The 16,705-nt window shown below is 48.1% G+C and overlaps 1 protein-coding gene across 1 annotated transcript in view; it reads left to right on the top strand.

The window, feature by feature from the left end:
* Window positions 1-16,087, top strand: part of LOC121844759 (equilibrative nucleoside transporter 4-like) — a gene marked incomplete at its 5' end in the record, with an annotated part of 23,491 nt that extends 7,404 nt beyond the window's left edge. Inside the window, 7 exon segments of the mRNA XM_042315229.1 lie at window positions 3,679-3,753; window positions 5,306-5,574; window positions 8,570-8,693; window positions 10,381-10,568; window positions 11,960-11,990; window positions 11,993-12,199; window positions 15,569-16,087. Coding sequence (XP_042171163.1) covers window positions 3,679-3,753; window positions 5,306-5,574; window positions 8,570-8,693; window positions 10,381-10,568; window positions 11,960-11,990; window positions 11,993-12,199; window positions 15,569-15,696 — 1,022 coding nt within the window.
* Between the last annotated feature and the right edge of the window lie 618 nt (window positions 16,088-16,705).

Genomic DNA, 16,705 nt, shown 5'->3' with positions numbered 1-16,705 from the left:
GCCCTGGGGGAGGAGGCTCTTATAGCCCTAGGGGAGGAGGCTCTGAGCACTGGGGGAGGAGGCTCTTATACCCCTGGGGGGAGGCTCTGAGCCCTGGGGGTGGAGGCTCTTATAGCCCTGGGGGAGGAGGCCCTTATAGCCCTGGGGGAAGGAGGCTCTTATAGCCCTGGGGGAGGAGGCTCTTATAGCCCTGGGGAGGAGGCTCTTATAGCCCTGGGGGAGGGGGCTCTTATAGCCCTGGGGGAGGAGGCTCTTATAGCCCTGGGGGTGGAGGCTCTTATAGCCCTGGGGAGGAGGCTCTTATAGCCCTGGGGGAGGGGCTCTTAGCCCTGGGATAAGGAGGCTCTTATAGCCCTGGGGGTGGAGGCTCTTATAGCCCTGGGGGAGGAGGCTCTTAGCCCTGGGATAAGGAGGCTCTTATAGCCCTGGGGGTGGAGGCTCTTATAGCCCTGGGGGAGGAGGCTCTTATAGCCCTGGGGGAGGAGGCTCTTATAGCCCTGGGGGTGGAGGCTCTTATAGCCCTGGGGGAGGAGGCTCTTATAGCCCTGGGGGAGGAGGCTCTTATAGCCCTGGGGGTGGAGGCTCTTATAGCCCTGGGGGAGGAGGCTCTTATAGCCCTGGGGGAGGGGGCTCTTAGCCCTGGGATAAGGAGGCTCTTATAGCCCTAGGGGTGGAGGCTCTTATAGCCCTGGGTGAAGGAGGCTCTGAGCCCTGGGGAGGAGGCTCTTATAGCCCTGGGGGTGGAGGCTCTTATAGCCCTGGGTGAAGGAGGCTCTGAGCCCTGGGGAGGAGGCTCTTATAGCCCTAGGGGAGGAGGCTCTTATAGCCCTGGGTGAAGGAGGCTCTTAGCGCTGGGTGAAGGAGGCTCTTAGCCCTGGGATAAGGAGGCTCTTATAGCCCTGGGATAAGGAGGCTCTTAGCGCTGGGTGAAGGAGGCTCTTAGCCCTGGGATAAGGAGGCTCTTATAGCCCTGGGTGAAGGAGGCTCTTAGCGCTGGGATAAGGAGGCTCTTATAGCCCTGGGGGAGGAGGCTCTTAGCCCTGGGATAAGGAGGCTCTTAGCCCTGGGATAAGGAGGCTCTTATAGCCCTGGGGGTGGAGGCTCTTATAGCCCTGGGGGGGAGGAGGCTCTTATAGCCCTGGGGGTGGAGGCTCTTATAGCCCTGGGGAGGAGGCTCTTATAGCCCTGGGGGAGGAGGCTCTTATAGCCCTGGGGGAGGAGGCTCTTAGCCCTGGGATAAGGAGGCTCTTAGCCCTGGGATAAGGAGGCTCTTATAGCCCTGGGGGTGGAGGCTCTTATAGCCCTGGGTGAAGGAGGCTCTTATAGCCCTGGGTGAAGGAGGCTCTTATAGCCCTGGGGGAGGAGGCTCTTATAGCCCTGGGGGTGGAGGCTCTTATAGCCCTGGGTGAAGGAGGCTCTTGCTGCTCCCGAGCAGGATTAGCACAGACTTTGAGGGTGGAAACGCATATAATTTCCACTGTGCCAATCACAAAAGCTGCATTTTCACTTAATTTGCATATGCCTGTGCTGCGTGCTTCACTCTATTTTAACAAGGACAATTCATACAATTTCATCCTTCCCGAAAAACCTGACGGGAAACAAAATAACGAAATCAAAAACTTTGGCTGCTATGGCTAACGGTTGCTATGGCTAACAAAAATGGTTGCTACGGCTAACGGTTGCTATGGCTAACAGTTGCTATGGCTAACAAAAACGGTTGCTACGGCTAACGGTTGCTATGGCTAACAAAAACGGTTGCTACGGCTAACGGTTGCTATGGCTAACAAAAACTGTTGCTACGGCTAACGGTTGCTATGCAAGCTAACGTCTTCTCGCTCAGCTAGCCAACTCTAGCCACAAATTCTTACATCTGAAAAGGACCACAAACGCTCCCCGTCTTAATCTGTTTTCATAGCTTCTCTATTGACGTTTCATTTCAATCCATTATAATAATAATTGGTGCATGATTTTGCCTCTGGGTCAGAAAAGTTTACGTCTCGTCGGTACACAGAATTCTCTGTACAGGGGGAAAGAGATGGCATTTTCAAAAGTGATAAACATTGTTTTCCGCGGTCTGACAGGCAGACAGCAAGGTTTATACAAACCATCACTGTTGGAAATCAAATGCTAGGCTATCAAATGCTAGGCTGTCAAATGCTAGCAAGAGCAGATCATGTTTTTTTTTTATGCCTTATTGCTTATATCATTGGTCCCGTGGCAGAGATAGAATGTTGGTCGAGAGTGTGTTTGTCCGCCCAGGGCTGTAGAATACCAGTGTGAATCCTTAGCCCAGGGCTTTAGAATACCAGTGATGAATCCTTATCCCAGGGCTTTAGAATACCAGTGTGAATCCTTAGCCCAGGGCTTTAGAATACCCGTGTGAATCCTTAGCCCAGGGCTTTAGAATACCAGTGTGAATCCTTAGCCCAGGGCTTTAGATTACCAGTGTGAATCCTTACCCCAGGGCTTTAGAATACCAGTGTGATTCCTTTCCCAGGGCTTTAGAATACCAGTGTGAATCCTTTCCCAGGGCTTTAGAATACCAGTGTGAATCCTTAGCCCAGGGCTTTAGAATACCAGTGTGAATCCTTAGCCCAGGGCTTTAGAAATCCTTATCCCAGGGCTTTAGAATACCAGTGTGAATCCTTATCCCAGGGCTTTAGAATACCAGTGTGAATCCTTATCCCAGGGCTTTAGAATACCTGTGTGAATCCTTAGCCCCAGGGCTTTAGAATACCAGTGTGAATCCTTAGCCCAGGATTTTGGAATACCAGTGTGAATCCTTATCCCAGGGCTTTAGAATACCAGTGTGAATCCTTAGCCCAGCATTTTGGAATACCAGTGTGAATCCTTAGCCCAGGGCTTTAGAATACCAGTGTGAATCCTTAGCCATAGGGCTTTAGAATACCAGTGTGAATCCTTAGCCCCAGGGCTTTAGAATACCAGTGTGAATCCTTAGCCATAGGGCTTTAGAATACCAGTGTGAATCCTTAGCCCCAGGGCTTTAGAATACCAGTGTGAATCCTTAGCCATAGGGCTTTAGAATACCAGTGTGAATCCTTAGCCATAGGGCTTTAGAATACCAGTGTGAATCCTTAGCCCCAGGGCTTTAGAATACCAGTGTGAATCCTTAGCCCCAGGGCTTTAGAATACCAGTGTGAATCCTTAGCCATAGGGCTTTAGAATACCAGTGTGAATCCTTAGCCCAGGGCTTTAGAATACCTGTGTGAATCCTTATCCCAGGGCTTTAGAATACCAGTGTGAATCCTTAGCCCAGGATTTTGGAATACCAGTGTGAATCCTTATCCCAGGGCTTTAGAATACCAGTGTGAATCCTTAGCCATAGGGCTTTAGAATACCAGTGTGAATCCTTAGCCCAGGGCTTTAGAATACCAGTGTGAATCCTTAGCCATAGGGCTTTAGAATACCAGTGTGAATCCTTAGCACAGGGCTTTAGAATACCAGTGTGAATCCTTAGCCCAGGGCTTTAGAATACCAGTGTGAATCCTTAGCCACAGGGCTTTAGAATACCAGTGTGAATCCTTAGCCCGGGGCTTTAGAATACCAGTGTGAATCCTTAGCCATAGGGCTTTAGAATACCAGTGTGAATCCTTAGCCCGGGGCTATGAACAATGCAGTGTGAAAAGGCCATTTGTGTTTGCATTTGTCCTCCCTCAGTGCAGCAGTCCAGTTTCTATGGTTACATGGGGATGCTGCCCAAGAGATACACACAGGGGGTGATGACTGGAGAAAGTAAGAGCTGTCATCTTTGTTATATTACTGTATATTCTATAAATCTTCATTATATTACTGTATATTCTATACATCTTCATTATATTACTGTATATATACATCTTCATTACATTACTGTATATATACATCTTAATTATATTACTGTATATTCTATACATCTTCATTATATTACTGTATATATACATCTTCATTACATTACTGTATATATACATCTTCATTATATTACTGTATATTCTATACATCTTCATTATATTACTGTATATTGTATGCATCTTCATTATATTACTGTATATTGTATGCATCTTCATTACATTACTGTATATTCTATACATCTTCATTACATTACTGTATATTCTATGCATCTTCATTATATTACTGTATATTCTATACATCTTCATTTTATTACTGTATATTCTCTACTTCTTCATTATATTACATACATCTTCATTATATTACTGTATATTTTATATATCTTTATTATATTACTGTATATTTCATACATCTTCATTATATTACTGTATATTCTATACCTCTTCATTATATTACTGTATATTCTATGCATCTTCATTATAGTACCGTATATTCTATACATCTTCATTTTATTACTGTATATTCTAGACATCTTCATTTTATTACTGTATATTCTAGACATCTTCATTATATTCCATACATCTTCGTTATATTACTGTATATTCTATACATCTTCATTTTATTACTGTATATTCTAGACATCTTCATTATATTCCATACATCTTCGTTATATTACTGTATATTCTCTACTTCTTCATTATATTCTATACATCTTCGTTATATTACTGTATATTCTATACATATTTGTTATGTTACTGTATATTCTATACATCTTCAATATATTACTGTATATTCTATACATCTTCATTATATTACTGTATATTCTATATATCTTCATTTTATTACTGTATATTCTAGACATCTTCATTATATTCCATACATCTTCGTTATATTACTGTATATTCTCTACTTCTTCATTATATTCTATACATCTTCAATATATTACTGTATATTCTATACATCTATAGGCTACACTTGTAGTCTATTGCCAGACCATTTGACAGAAAGGGGAATTATTGTAATCATAACACAGACAGTTTATTTATTTCAATACATTTCTGCGTCAAAGGCCTACCCATTGTAAATTACTTGTTTAGCACGGCTTAGAACGCTTCTCAACCAATCACAATGCTTGTCATATCTCTGAGTCGTATCTTCACTAATCCTCTCCTCCCCCTCTCTCTCTCTCTCTCTCTCTCTCTCTCTCTCTCTCTCTCTCTCTCTCTCTCTCTCCCTCTTCTCTCCTCTCTTCTCTCCTCTCCTCCCTCTCTCCAGGTACAGCAGGTGTATTAATCTCTTTGAGTCATATTTTCACTAATCCTCTCCTCTCTCTCTCTCTCTCTCTCTCTCTCTCTCCTCTCTTCTCTCTTTCTCTCTCTCTCTCTCTCTCTCTCTCTCTCTCTCTCTCTCTCCCTCTTCTCTCCTCTCCTCCCTCTCTCCTCTCTCTCCTCCCTCTCTCCAGGTACAGCAGGTGTAATCATCTCTCTGAGTCGTATCTTCACTAAACTCCTGATCAGTAACGAGAGGATAAACACACTCATCTTCTTCCTGGTGTCCATCACCATGGAGATGCTCTGCTTCCTTCTCCACCTCATTGTCCGACGCTCACGATTTGTCCGTTACTACACAGGCCCCACCCACCGGGGTCACAGCCTGGGGAAAGGTCATGACATCGGGTCGGAGGTCAGCGGGACAGGATACAGGGTTCACCACGACGTCACTACAGAGGAAGTAAGATTTGTAAGTCAGTCTAGACCTGGGGGGAGAGTGGTTCTATGGGATAATCAGGTAGCGTGATGGGATAATCAGGTAGAGTGGTTCTATGGGATAATCGGGGAGAGTGGTGGGATAATCAGGTAGAGTGGTTCTATGGGATAATCAGGTAGAGTGGTTCTAGGGGATAATCAGGTAGAGTGGTTCTAGGGGATAATCAGGTAGAGTGGTTCTATGGGATAATCAGGGAGAGTGGTGGGATAATCAGGTAGAGTGGTGGGATAATCAGGTAGAGTGGTGGGATAATCGGGTAGAGTGGTGGATAATCAGGTAGAGTGGTGTGATAATCAGGTCGAGTGGTTCTATGGGATAATCAGGTAGAGTGGTGGGATAATCAGGTAGCGTGATGGGATAATCAGGTAGAGTGGTTCTAGGGGATAATCAGGTAGAGTGGTGGGATAATTAGGGAGAGTGGTGTGATAATCAGGGAGAGTGGTGTGATAATCAGGTCGAGTGGTTCTATGGGATAATCAGGTAGAGTGGTTCTATGGGATAATCAGGTAGCGTGATGGGATAATCAGGTAGAGTGGTTCTAGGGGATAATCAGGTAGAGTGGTGGGATAATTAGGGAGAGTGGTGTGATAATCAGGGAGAGTGGTGGGATAATCAGGTAGAGTGGTGGGATAATCAGGTAGAGTGGTGGATAATCAGGTAGAGTGGTGTGATAATCAGGTCGAGTGGTTCTATGGGATAATCAGGTAGAGTGGTGGGATAATCAGGTAGCGTGATGGGATAATCAGGTAGAGTGGTTCTAGGGATAATCAGGTAGAGTGGTGGGATAATTAGGGAGAGTGGTGTGATAATCAGGGAGAGTGGTGGGATAATCAGGTAGAGTGGTTCTATGGGATAATCAGGTAGAGTGGTTCTATGGGATAATCAGGTAGAGTGGTGGGATAATCAGGTAGCGTGATGGGATAATCAGGTAGAGTGGTTCTAGGGATAATCAGGTAGAGTGGTGGGATAATTAGGGAGAGTGGTTCTAGGGATAATCCGGTAGAGTGGTTCTAGGGGATAATCCGGTAGAGTGGTTCTAGGGGATAATCAGGTAGAGTGGTGGGATAATCAGGTAGAGTGGTTCTATGGGATAATCAGGTAGAGTGGTGGGATAATGAGGTAGAGTGGTGGATAATCAGGTAGAGTGGTTCTATGGGATAATCAGGCAGAGTGGTGGGATAATCAGGTAGAGTGGTGGGATAATCAGGTAGAGTGGTTCTATGGGATAATCAGATAGAGTGGTTCTATGGGATAATCAGGTAGAGTGGTTCTAGGGGATAATCAGGTAGAGTGGTTCTATGGGATAATCAGGTAGAGTGGTTCTAGGGATAATCAGGTAGAGTGGTTCTAGGGATAATCAGGTAGAGTGGTTCTAGGGATAATCAGGTAGAGTGGTGGGATAATCAGGTAGAGTGGTGGATAATCAGGTAGAGTGGTGGATAATCAGGTAGAGTGGTTCTAGGGATAATCAGGTAGAGTGGTGGGATAATCAGGTAGAGTGGTTATATGGGATAATCAGGTAGAGTGGTGGATAATCAGGTAGAGTGGTTCAGGTAGAGTGGTTCTATGGGATAATCAGGTAGAGTGGTGGGATATTCAGGTAGAGTGGTGGATAATCAGGTAGAGTGGTTCTATGGGATAATCAGGTAGAGTGGTGGGATATTCAGGTAGAGTGGTGGATAATCAGGTAGAGTGGTTCTATGGGATAATCAGGTAGAGTGGTGGGATAATCAGGTAGAGTGGTTCTATGGGATAATCAGGTAGAGTGGTTGGATATTCAGGTAGAGTGGTGGATAATCAGGTAGAGTGGTTCGTCTGGCCTTGAGCCCTGCTGCAACTTATGGAGCAGAAAAGAGAGAGGGTGTGTCTCTATATTACTAATGGAATTTCGGCATATTGCCACATGCATCACTGTGACTACATCTCCTACATACTGAAACAAGGTTACGTCAACCTGCTGAACACACACACACACACACACACACACACACACACACACACACACACACACACACACACACACACACACAGACACACACACACACACACACACACACACACACACACACAGACACACACACACACACACACACACACACAGACACACACACACACACACACACACACACACACACACACAGACACACACACACACACACACACACACACACACACACACACACACACACACACACACACACACACACAGACACACACACACACACACACACACACACACACACACACACACACACACACACACACACAGACACACACACACACACACACACACACACACACACACACACACACACACACACACACACACACACACACACACACACACACACACACACACACACACACACACACACACACACACACACACACACACACACACACAGACACAGACACACACACACACACAGACACAGACACACACACACACACACACACACAGACACACACACACACACAGACACACACACACACACACACACACACACACACACACACACACACACACACACACAGACACACACACACACACACACAGACACACAGACACACACACACACACACACACACACAGACACACACACACACACACACACACACACACACACACACACACAGACACAGACACACACAGACACACAGACACACAGACACACACACAGACACAGACACAGACACACACACACACACACACACACACACACACACACACACACACACACACACACACACACACACACACACACACACACACACACACACACATAGACGATCATTTCCCTCTGTAAATCGTCCCTAAATATCTACGGGACCTGGTTGACCTGACACGTTGGGGTTCAGGTGATAGGCTGACCCTTGATTATTCACTCCAGAGGAAATCAGGAGAGGAGACAATGAGACAAGGAGACAAGGAGGCTATGAAGTGTTTGTCTCATCTCAGGGTAACGGAGTGGTGGCGACGATGTCGCCATCTGATGACGTCACAGATGAGTTCACAGGAGGGACGTACGTTCGGTTTGGAGTTCCTAAAGACAAGATCCGGAGAAGCTGGCCTGGACTGCGAGGTAACAACCACATCTATGTCTGTCTGTCTGTCTGTCTGTCTGTCTGCATCACAGACTCAATCAGGAACATGTTGAAAATGTCAGTGAAGACACTTGCCAGTTGGTCAGTACACGTCCTGGTAATCCGTCTGGCCCCGCAGCCTTGTGTATGTTGAGCTGTTTAAAGGTCTTACTCACGTCGGCTACGGAGAGCGTGATCACACAGTCGTCCGGAACAGCTGCTGCTCTCATGCATGCCTCAGTGTTGCTTCCCTCGAAGCGAGTATATAAGTGATTTAGCTCGTCTGGTAGGCTCGTGTCACTGGGCAGTTCTCGGCTGTGCTTCCCTTTGTAGTCTGTAATGGTTTGTAACTCCTGCCACATCCGATGAGCGTCAGAGCCGGTGTAGTACGATTCAATCTTAGCCCTGTATTGACGCTTTGCCTGTTTGATGGTTCGTCGCAGGGCATAGCAGGATTTCTTATAAGCTTCCAGCTTCCCGCTCTTTGAAAGCGACAACTCTACTCTTTAGCTCAGTGCGAATGTTGCCTGTAATCCATGGCTTCTGGTTGGGGTATGTACGTACGTCATCGATGCACTTATTGATGAAGCCAATGACTGGTGTTGTGTACTCCTTAATGCCATTGGAGGAATGCCGGAACATGTTCCAGTCTGAGTAAAACAGTCCTGTAGTTTATCTGCTTCATCTGACCATGTTATTATAGACACTGGTGCTTCCTGCCTTAATTTTAGCTTGTCAGCAGGAATCAGGAGGATAATTATGGTCAGATTTGCCAAATGGAGGGTGAGGGGGAGCTTTGTATGTGTCTCTGTGTGTGGAGTAAAGGTGGTCCAGAGTTTTTTTCCCTCTGGTTGCACATTTAACATGTTGATAGAGATTTGGTAAAACTGATTTAAGTTTCCCTGCATTAAAGTCTCCGGCCACTAGGAGGCGCCGCCTCTGGGTGAGTGGTTTCCTGTTTGTTTATTTCCTGATACAGCTGACTGAGTGCGGTCTTAGTGCCGGCATCTGTCTGTGGTGGTACATAAACAGCCCTCAGCCTCTGACTTGGTCCTGTCTTGCCAACAGCAACTCAGAGGTGACCTCTTTTATGCACGAATGATTTGCTGATTGTGCAAAGAAGTTTTGCACACGTGCAGAAGAGGTTCATGGGAGTTTAAAAAAAAATTGTATTAGCTGTGACCAAATGTTTTAATTTGGTTTCATTTTGCTCAACTGAGTTTTGCATCTTTTGTAGAGAGTTGTGTTTACTGTTTTGGGGAAAAAATGTGCTTAGCATTTGCATTGTGTGTGAAAACAAAGAGAAACGACTTAGAGTTCATCACCAAGTAATACTGTAGTCGTGCTCATTAGGTTGTGATGGAGATCAGTTCCACCCCAGTTTCATTCAGTGTCTTAGCGATCTAGAGAAACTGTAATGTCGAACGAGTGCTTGTAAACACAATGATTCTACCCAATGTTTGTACACTACGGATACCAACAGCATTCCTCTTCCCTCGTTCCCCCTCTCTTCTCTTCTCACCCCCTCCTTTTTCCCTTCTCCCATCTCCTCCCCTCTCCCTCATCCCCCTCCACTCCCTTCCCTCCCCCTCCACTCTCCTCCCCTCCCCCCCCTTCTCCACCCTCCCTCCCTCTCCCCCCTCTTCTCCCTTATCCCCCTCCCTCCTCCTCTTCTCCCCCCTTCAGATATGTTTCTTCACAGGTACATCGTTGCCAGAGTGATCTGGGCCTACATGTTGTCTATAGCAGTGACCTATAGCATCACTCTGTGTCTGTTTCCTGGTCTGGAATCAGAGATACGCAACCCAACCCTGGGGGAGTGGCTACCTATACTCATCATGGCCACATTCAACATGGCCGACTTCGTAGGCAAGGTCAGTTTACTTGTCCAGTAATCTCAAACCTCTCCTCTGGGACCCCCAGCCGTTCCAAACCTCTCCTTGGGGACCCTCAACCATTCCAAACCTCTCCTTGCCCCCCATCCGTTCCAAACCTCTCCTTGCCCCCATCCGTTCCAAACCTCTCCTTGCCCCCAGCCGTTCCAAACCTCTCCTCGGGGACCCCCAGCCGTTCCAAACCTCTCCTTGCCCCCATCCGTTCCAAACCTCTCCTTGGGGAGAAGGAGAGGTTTGGAATGGCTGGGGTCGCCGAGGAGAGGTTTGGAATGGTTGGGGGTCCCTGAGGAGAGGTTTGGAACGGCTGGGGGTCCCCGAGGAGAGGTTTGGAACGGCTGGATGGATGGTATGGATGGATGAATGGATGGTAGGAATGTAGATTGATGGATGGATGGATGGTAGGAATGTAGATTGATTGATGGATGGATGGTAGGAATGTAGATTGATTGATGGATGGATGGTAGGAATGTGATTGATGGATGGATGGTAGGAATGTAGATATATGGATGATGGTTGGATGGATGGTAGGAATGTAGATGGATGGATGGATGGTAGGAATGTAGATGGATGGATGGATGGATGGATGGATGGTGGGAATGTAGATAGATGGATGGATGGTAGGAATCTAGATTGATGGATGGATGATGGTGGGAATGTAGATAGATGGATGGATGGATGGTAGGAATGTAGATTGATTGATGGATGGATGGTAGGAATGTAGATTGATTGATGGATGGATGGTAGGAATGTAGATATATGGATGATGGTTGGATGGATGGTAGGAATGTATATGGATGGATGGATGGTAGGAATGTAGATGGATGGATGGATGGATGGTGGGAATGTAGATAGATGGATGGATGGTAGGAATGTAGATTGATGGATGGATGATGGTGGGAATGTAGATAGATGGATGGATGGATGGATGGATGGTAGGAATGTAGATGGATGGTGGGAATGTAGATAGATGGATGGTAGGAATGTAGATGGATGGATGGATGGTGGGAATGTAGATAGATGGATGGTAGGAATGTAGATAGATAGATGGATGGATGGATGGTAGGAATGTAGATAGATGGATGGATGGATGGTAGGAATGTAGATTGATGGATGGATGGATGATGGATGGATGGGTAGATTGATGGATGGATGGATGGGTAGATGGATGGATGGATGGATGGATGGATGGATGGATGGGTGGGTAGGTAGATGGATGATGGATGGATGGATGGGTGGGTAGATGGATGGATGGATGATGGATGGGTAGATGGATGGATGGATGGATGGATGGGTGGGTAGGTAGATGGATGGATGGAGATAGATAGATAGATATACAGATGTTGCCTCACTAAGCCATCTGCCCTTTCCAGATCCTGGCTGCGTTGCCCTATGAGTGGACGGGGGTCACCTGCTCCTCTTCTCCTGCCTGCGGGTGGTCTTCATCCCTCTGTTGGTGATGTGTGTGTACCCCTCCTCCACCCCAACCCTCTCCCACCCCGCCTGGCCCTGTCTCTTTTCTCTCCTCATGGGCGTAACCAACGGTTACTTTGGATCAGTCCCCATGATACAGGCTGCTGGGAAGGTCCCGCTGGAACAGAGAGAACTAGCAGGTGAGGGGTGATGAGGTAGAGAGGTGGTGCGGTAGAGGGTGGTGGGGTAGAGGGGTGGAAGGGGTAGAGGGGTGGTGGGGTAGAGGGGTGGTGGGGTAGAGGGGTGGTGAGGTAGAGGGTGGTGAGGTAGAGGGGTGATGAGGTAGAGGGGTGATGAGGTAGAGGGGTAGAGGGGTGGTGGGGGGTAGAGAGGTGGTGAGGTAGAGGGTGGTGAGGTAGAGGGGTGGTGGGGTAGAGGGTGATGAGGTAGAGGGGTGGAAGGGTAGAGGGGTGGAAGGTGAGAGGGGTGATGAGGTAGAGGGTGGTGAGGTAGAGGGGTGGAGGGGTAGAGGGGTGATGAGGTAAAGGGGTGGTGGGGTAGAGAGGTGGTGAGGTAGAGGGGTGGTAGGGGAGAGGGTGGTGAGGTGGTGAGGTAGAGGGGTGACGAGGTAGAGGGGTGGAAGGGTAGAGGGGTGGTGGGGTAGAGAGGTGGTGAGGTAGAGGGGTGGTGAGGTAGAGGGTGGTGATGTAGAGGGGTGATGAGGTAGAGGGGTGGTGGGGAAGAGGGGTGGTGAGGTAGAGGGGTGGTGAGGTAGAGGGGTGATGGGGTGGAGGGGTGGTGAGGTAGAGGGGTAATGAGGTGGAGGGGTGGTGGGGTAGAGGGGTGGTGAGGTAGAGGGGTAATGAGGTAGAGGGGTGGTGGGGTAGAGGGGTGGTGAGGTAGAGGGGTAATGAGGTAGAGGGGTGGTGGGGTAGAGAGGTGGTGAGGTAGAGGGGTAATGAGGTAGAGGGGTGGTGGGGTAGAGGGGTGGTGAGGTAGAGGGGTAATGAGGTAGAGGGGTAATGAGGTAGAGGGGTAATGAGGTAGAGGGGTGGTGGGGTAGAGGGGTGGTGAGGTAGAGGGGTAATGAGGTAGAGGGGTGGTGAGGTAGAGGGGTGGTGGGGTAGAGGGGTGGTGGGGTAGAGGGGTGATGGGGTAGAGGTGTAATGAGGTGGAGGGGTGGATCTACTTTTATTATAATACAATTGCCCAGAGAAAGAGATGTTGTTTAACAAGTAATCACTTATATCTCATTATTGGCACCTGTAAAGAATCGTATTGGTAAAATGTAACTAAATTAAATCTGCATTAACATTCTAATATTTGAAATTAATCTCAGTTTAAGGAACTATATTGTGGCCTTCCATGGCTTCCTGTTTCACTGGGGTATAGAAATGAGGTAACACACATTTAAAATCCATTCGTCATTCAGAAATGGTTCATTGACCACAAAAATCCACTATTTGTACCGGCCTTTTCAGACCCCGGGACATGAACCCATTCATACCTGTGGTTTGAATTGAAGTAGCCAGTCCATAAGGATCTAGAAAGATCTATTGAGGAACGGTCTGAAATCCCTCCCCAATGTGTTCTCCAATCCGAGAAAACATTTTAGAAAACGTCTGTGTCGTTATCCTCGCAAGGGGAAGGTGATGGAGTATTGAAAACAGGGGTGTTCTCTCTAGCTGATGGAGTATTGAAAACAGGGGTGTTCTCTCTAGCTGATGGAGTATTGAAAACAGGGGTGTTCTCTCTAGCTGATGGAGTAGTGAAAACAGGGGTGTTCTCTCTAGGTGATGGAGTAGTGAAAACAGGGGTGTTCTCTCTAGGTGATGGAGTAGTGAAAACAGGGGTGTTCTCTCTAGGTGATGGAGTAGTGAAAACAGGGGTGTTCTCTCTAGGTGATGGAGTAGTGAAAACAGGGGTGTTCTCTCTAGGTGATGGAGTAGTGAAAACAGGGGTGTTCTCTCTAGGTGATGGAGTAGTGAAAACAGGGGTGTTCTCTCTAGGTGATGGAGTAGTGAAAACAGGGGTGTTCTCTCTAGGTGATGGAGTATTGAAAACAGGGGTGTTCTCTCTCTAGGTGATGGAGTATTGAAAACAGGGGTGTTCTCTCTACGTGATGGAGTAGTGAAAACAGGTGTGTTCTCTCTAGCTGATGGAGTATTGAAAACGGGTGTTCTCTCTAGCTGATGGAGTAGTGAAAACAGGGGTGTTCTCTCTAGGTGATGGAGTAGTGAAAACAGGGGTGTTCTCTCTAGGTGATGGAGTATTGAAAACAGGGGTGTTCTCTCTAGGTGATGGAGTAGTGAAAACGGGGCTGTTCTCTCTAGGTGATGGAGTAGTGAAAACGGGTGTTCTCTCTATGTGATGGAGTATTGAAAACAGGTGTGTTCTCTCTAGCTGATGGAGTATTGAAAACAGGGGTGTTCTATCTAGGTGATGGAGTATTGAAAACAGGGGTGTTCTCTCTCTAGGTGATGGAGTATTGAAAACAGGGGTGTTCTCTCTAGGTGATGGAGTATTGAAAACAGGGGTGTTCTCTCTCTAGGTGATGGAGTATTGAAAACAGGGGTGTTCTATCTATGTGATGGAGTATTGAAAACGGGTGTTCTCTCTAGGTGATGGAGTATTGAAAACAGGGGTGAAAACGGGGCTGTTCTCTCTAGGTGATGGAGTATTGAAAACAGGGGTGTTCTCTCTATGTGATGGAGTAGTGAAGACAGGTGTGTTCTCTGTAGCTGATGGAGTATTGAAAACAGGGGTGTTCTCTCTAGCTGATGGAGTATTGAAAACAGGGGTGTTCTCTCTACGTGATGGAGTATTGTAAACAGGGGTGTTCTCTCTAGGTGATGGAGTAGTGAAAACAGGGGCTGTTCTCTCTAGGTGATGGAGTATTGAAAACAGGGGTGTTCTATCTATGTGATGGAGTAGTGAAAACAGGGGTGTTCTCTCTAGGTGATGGAGTAGTGAAAACAGGGGTGTTCGCTCTTGGTGATGGAGTAGTGAAAACAGGGGTGTTCTCTCTAGGTGATGGAGTAGTGAAAACAGGGGTGTTCTCTAGGTGATGGAGTAGTGAAAACAGGGGTGTGTATGATTTATTTTATACAGTATTTTTTGTTCATCTTTATCAAAGGTGCCAATAATTCTGGAGGTGTCTGTATATACACTCTATATTGTAATACTGTAAACCACTAAACTGCAGCAGGAGCTCCTCCTACAATTTAGTGCCGATTTTCTACATTGACAGTGCTCTATCTATATACTGTATAATAATCTCCCTCCCTCCCTCCCTCCCTCCCTCCCTCCCTCCCTCCCTCCCTCCCTCCCTCCCTCCCTCCCTCCCTCCCTCCCTCCCTCCCTCCCTCCCCCTCCCTCCCTCCCTCTCTCTCCTCTCTCCTCCCTCCCTCCTCTCCTCTCCCTCTCCTCTCCCCCTCCTCTCCTCTCCCTCTCCTCTCCCCCTCCTCCCTCCTCTCCCTCTCCTCTCCTCCCTCCCTCCCTCCCTCCCTCCCTCCCTCCCTCCCTCCCTCCCTCCCTCCCTCCCTCCCTCCCTCCTCTCCTCTCTCTAGGTAACACTATGACTGTATCGTACATGACAGGGTTGATGTTGGGATCAGCTGTGGCCTACGCTGCCTATAGCTTCACTGCACCGGGCTCAAACACACACACACTCACCAACATCACCACAGGGTATTGAACACACACACACACACACACACACACACACACACACACACACACACACACAGAGCCCAGAAAAGGCCTCAGCGAAAAGGAGTCCCTCCAGACTGACAGGATACTGAACTCCAGCCTGACCTCTGACCCCTCCGGCCTGCCACACTCCCCAGCTCTCTGCTGTTTCCAGGATGTTGTCCTGATTCACCTCCTGGTCCTCCTCGTCTATACTGCTGGGCTCCCTGCTCTGCCCGGGAGATGAGGTGAACAGAACCTCTGATCGGCTCCCTGCTCTGCCCGGGAGACAACGTGAACAGAACCTCTGATCGGCTCCCTGCTCTGCCTTGGAGACGAGGTGAACAGAACCTCTGATCGGCTCCCTGCTCTGCCCGGGAGACGCGCGAACAGAACCTCTGATCGGCTCCCTGCTCTGCCCGGGAGACGACGCGAACAGAACCTCTGATCGGCTCCCTGCTCTGCCTTGGAGACAACGTGAACCTCTGATCGGCTCCCTGCTCTGCCCGGGAGACAACGTGAACAGAACCTCTGATCGGCTCCCTGCTCTGCCTGGGAGACGAGGTGAACAGAACCTCTGATCGGCTCCCTGCTCTGCCTGGGAGACACGCGAACAGAACCTCTGATCGGCTCCCTGCTCTGCCTGGGAGACGAGGTGAACAGAACCTCTGATCGGCTCCCTGCTCTGCCCGGGAGACGAGGTGAACAGAACCTCTGATCGGCTCCCTGCTCTGCCCGGGAGACGAGGTGAACAGAACCTCTGATCGGCTCCCTGCTCTGCCCGGGAGACGAGGTGAACAGAACCTCTGATCGGCTCCCTGCTCTGCCCGGGAAACAACGCGAACAGAACCTCAGACTCTCATACATGCCGACTGACACACTCCTGTGACATCACCTGTGTAACAGCTATGACCCGATGCATGACATGATCCTTGCCTTTCCGTCAGTGTTCTACCGCGGATCGAGATGAGGAACCTACCAGTGATCACATTCGGTCTTTATTCTTCAGGGTTCAT

This window comes from Oncorhynchus tshawytscha, unplaced genomic scaffold, assembly GCF_018296145.1.
Source record: "Oncorhynchus tshawytscha isolate Ot180627B unplaced genomic scaffold, Otsh_v2.0 Un_contig_1921_pilon_pilon, whole genome shotgun sequence".
Taxonomy (NCBI): domain Eukaryota; kingdom Metazoa; phylum Chordata; class Actinopteri; order Salmoniformes; family Salmonidae; genus Oncorhynchus; species Oncorhynchus tshawytscha.
Note: the sequence above shows the minus strand (reverse complement) of the source record. Positions and strands in the feature narration are given on the sequence as shown.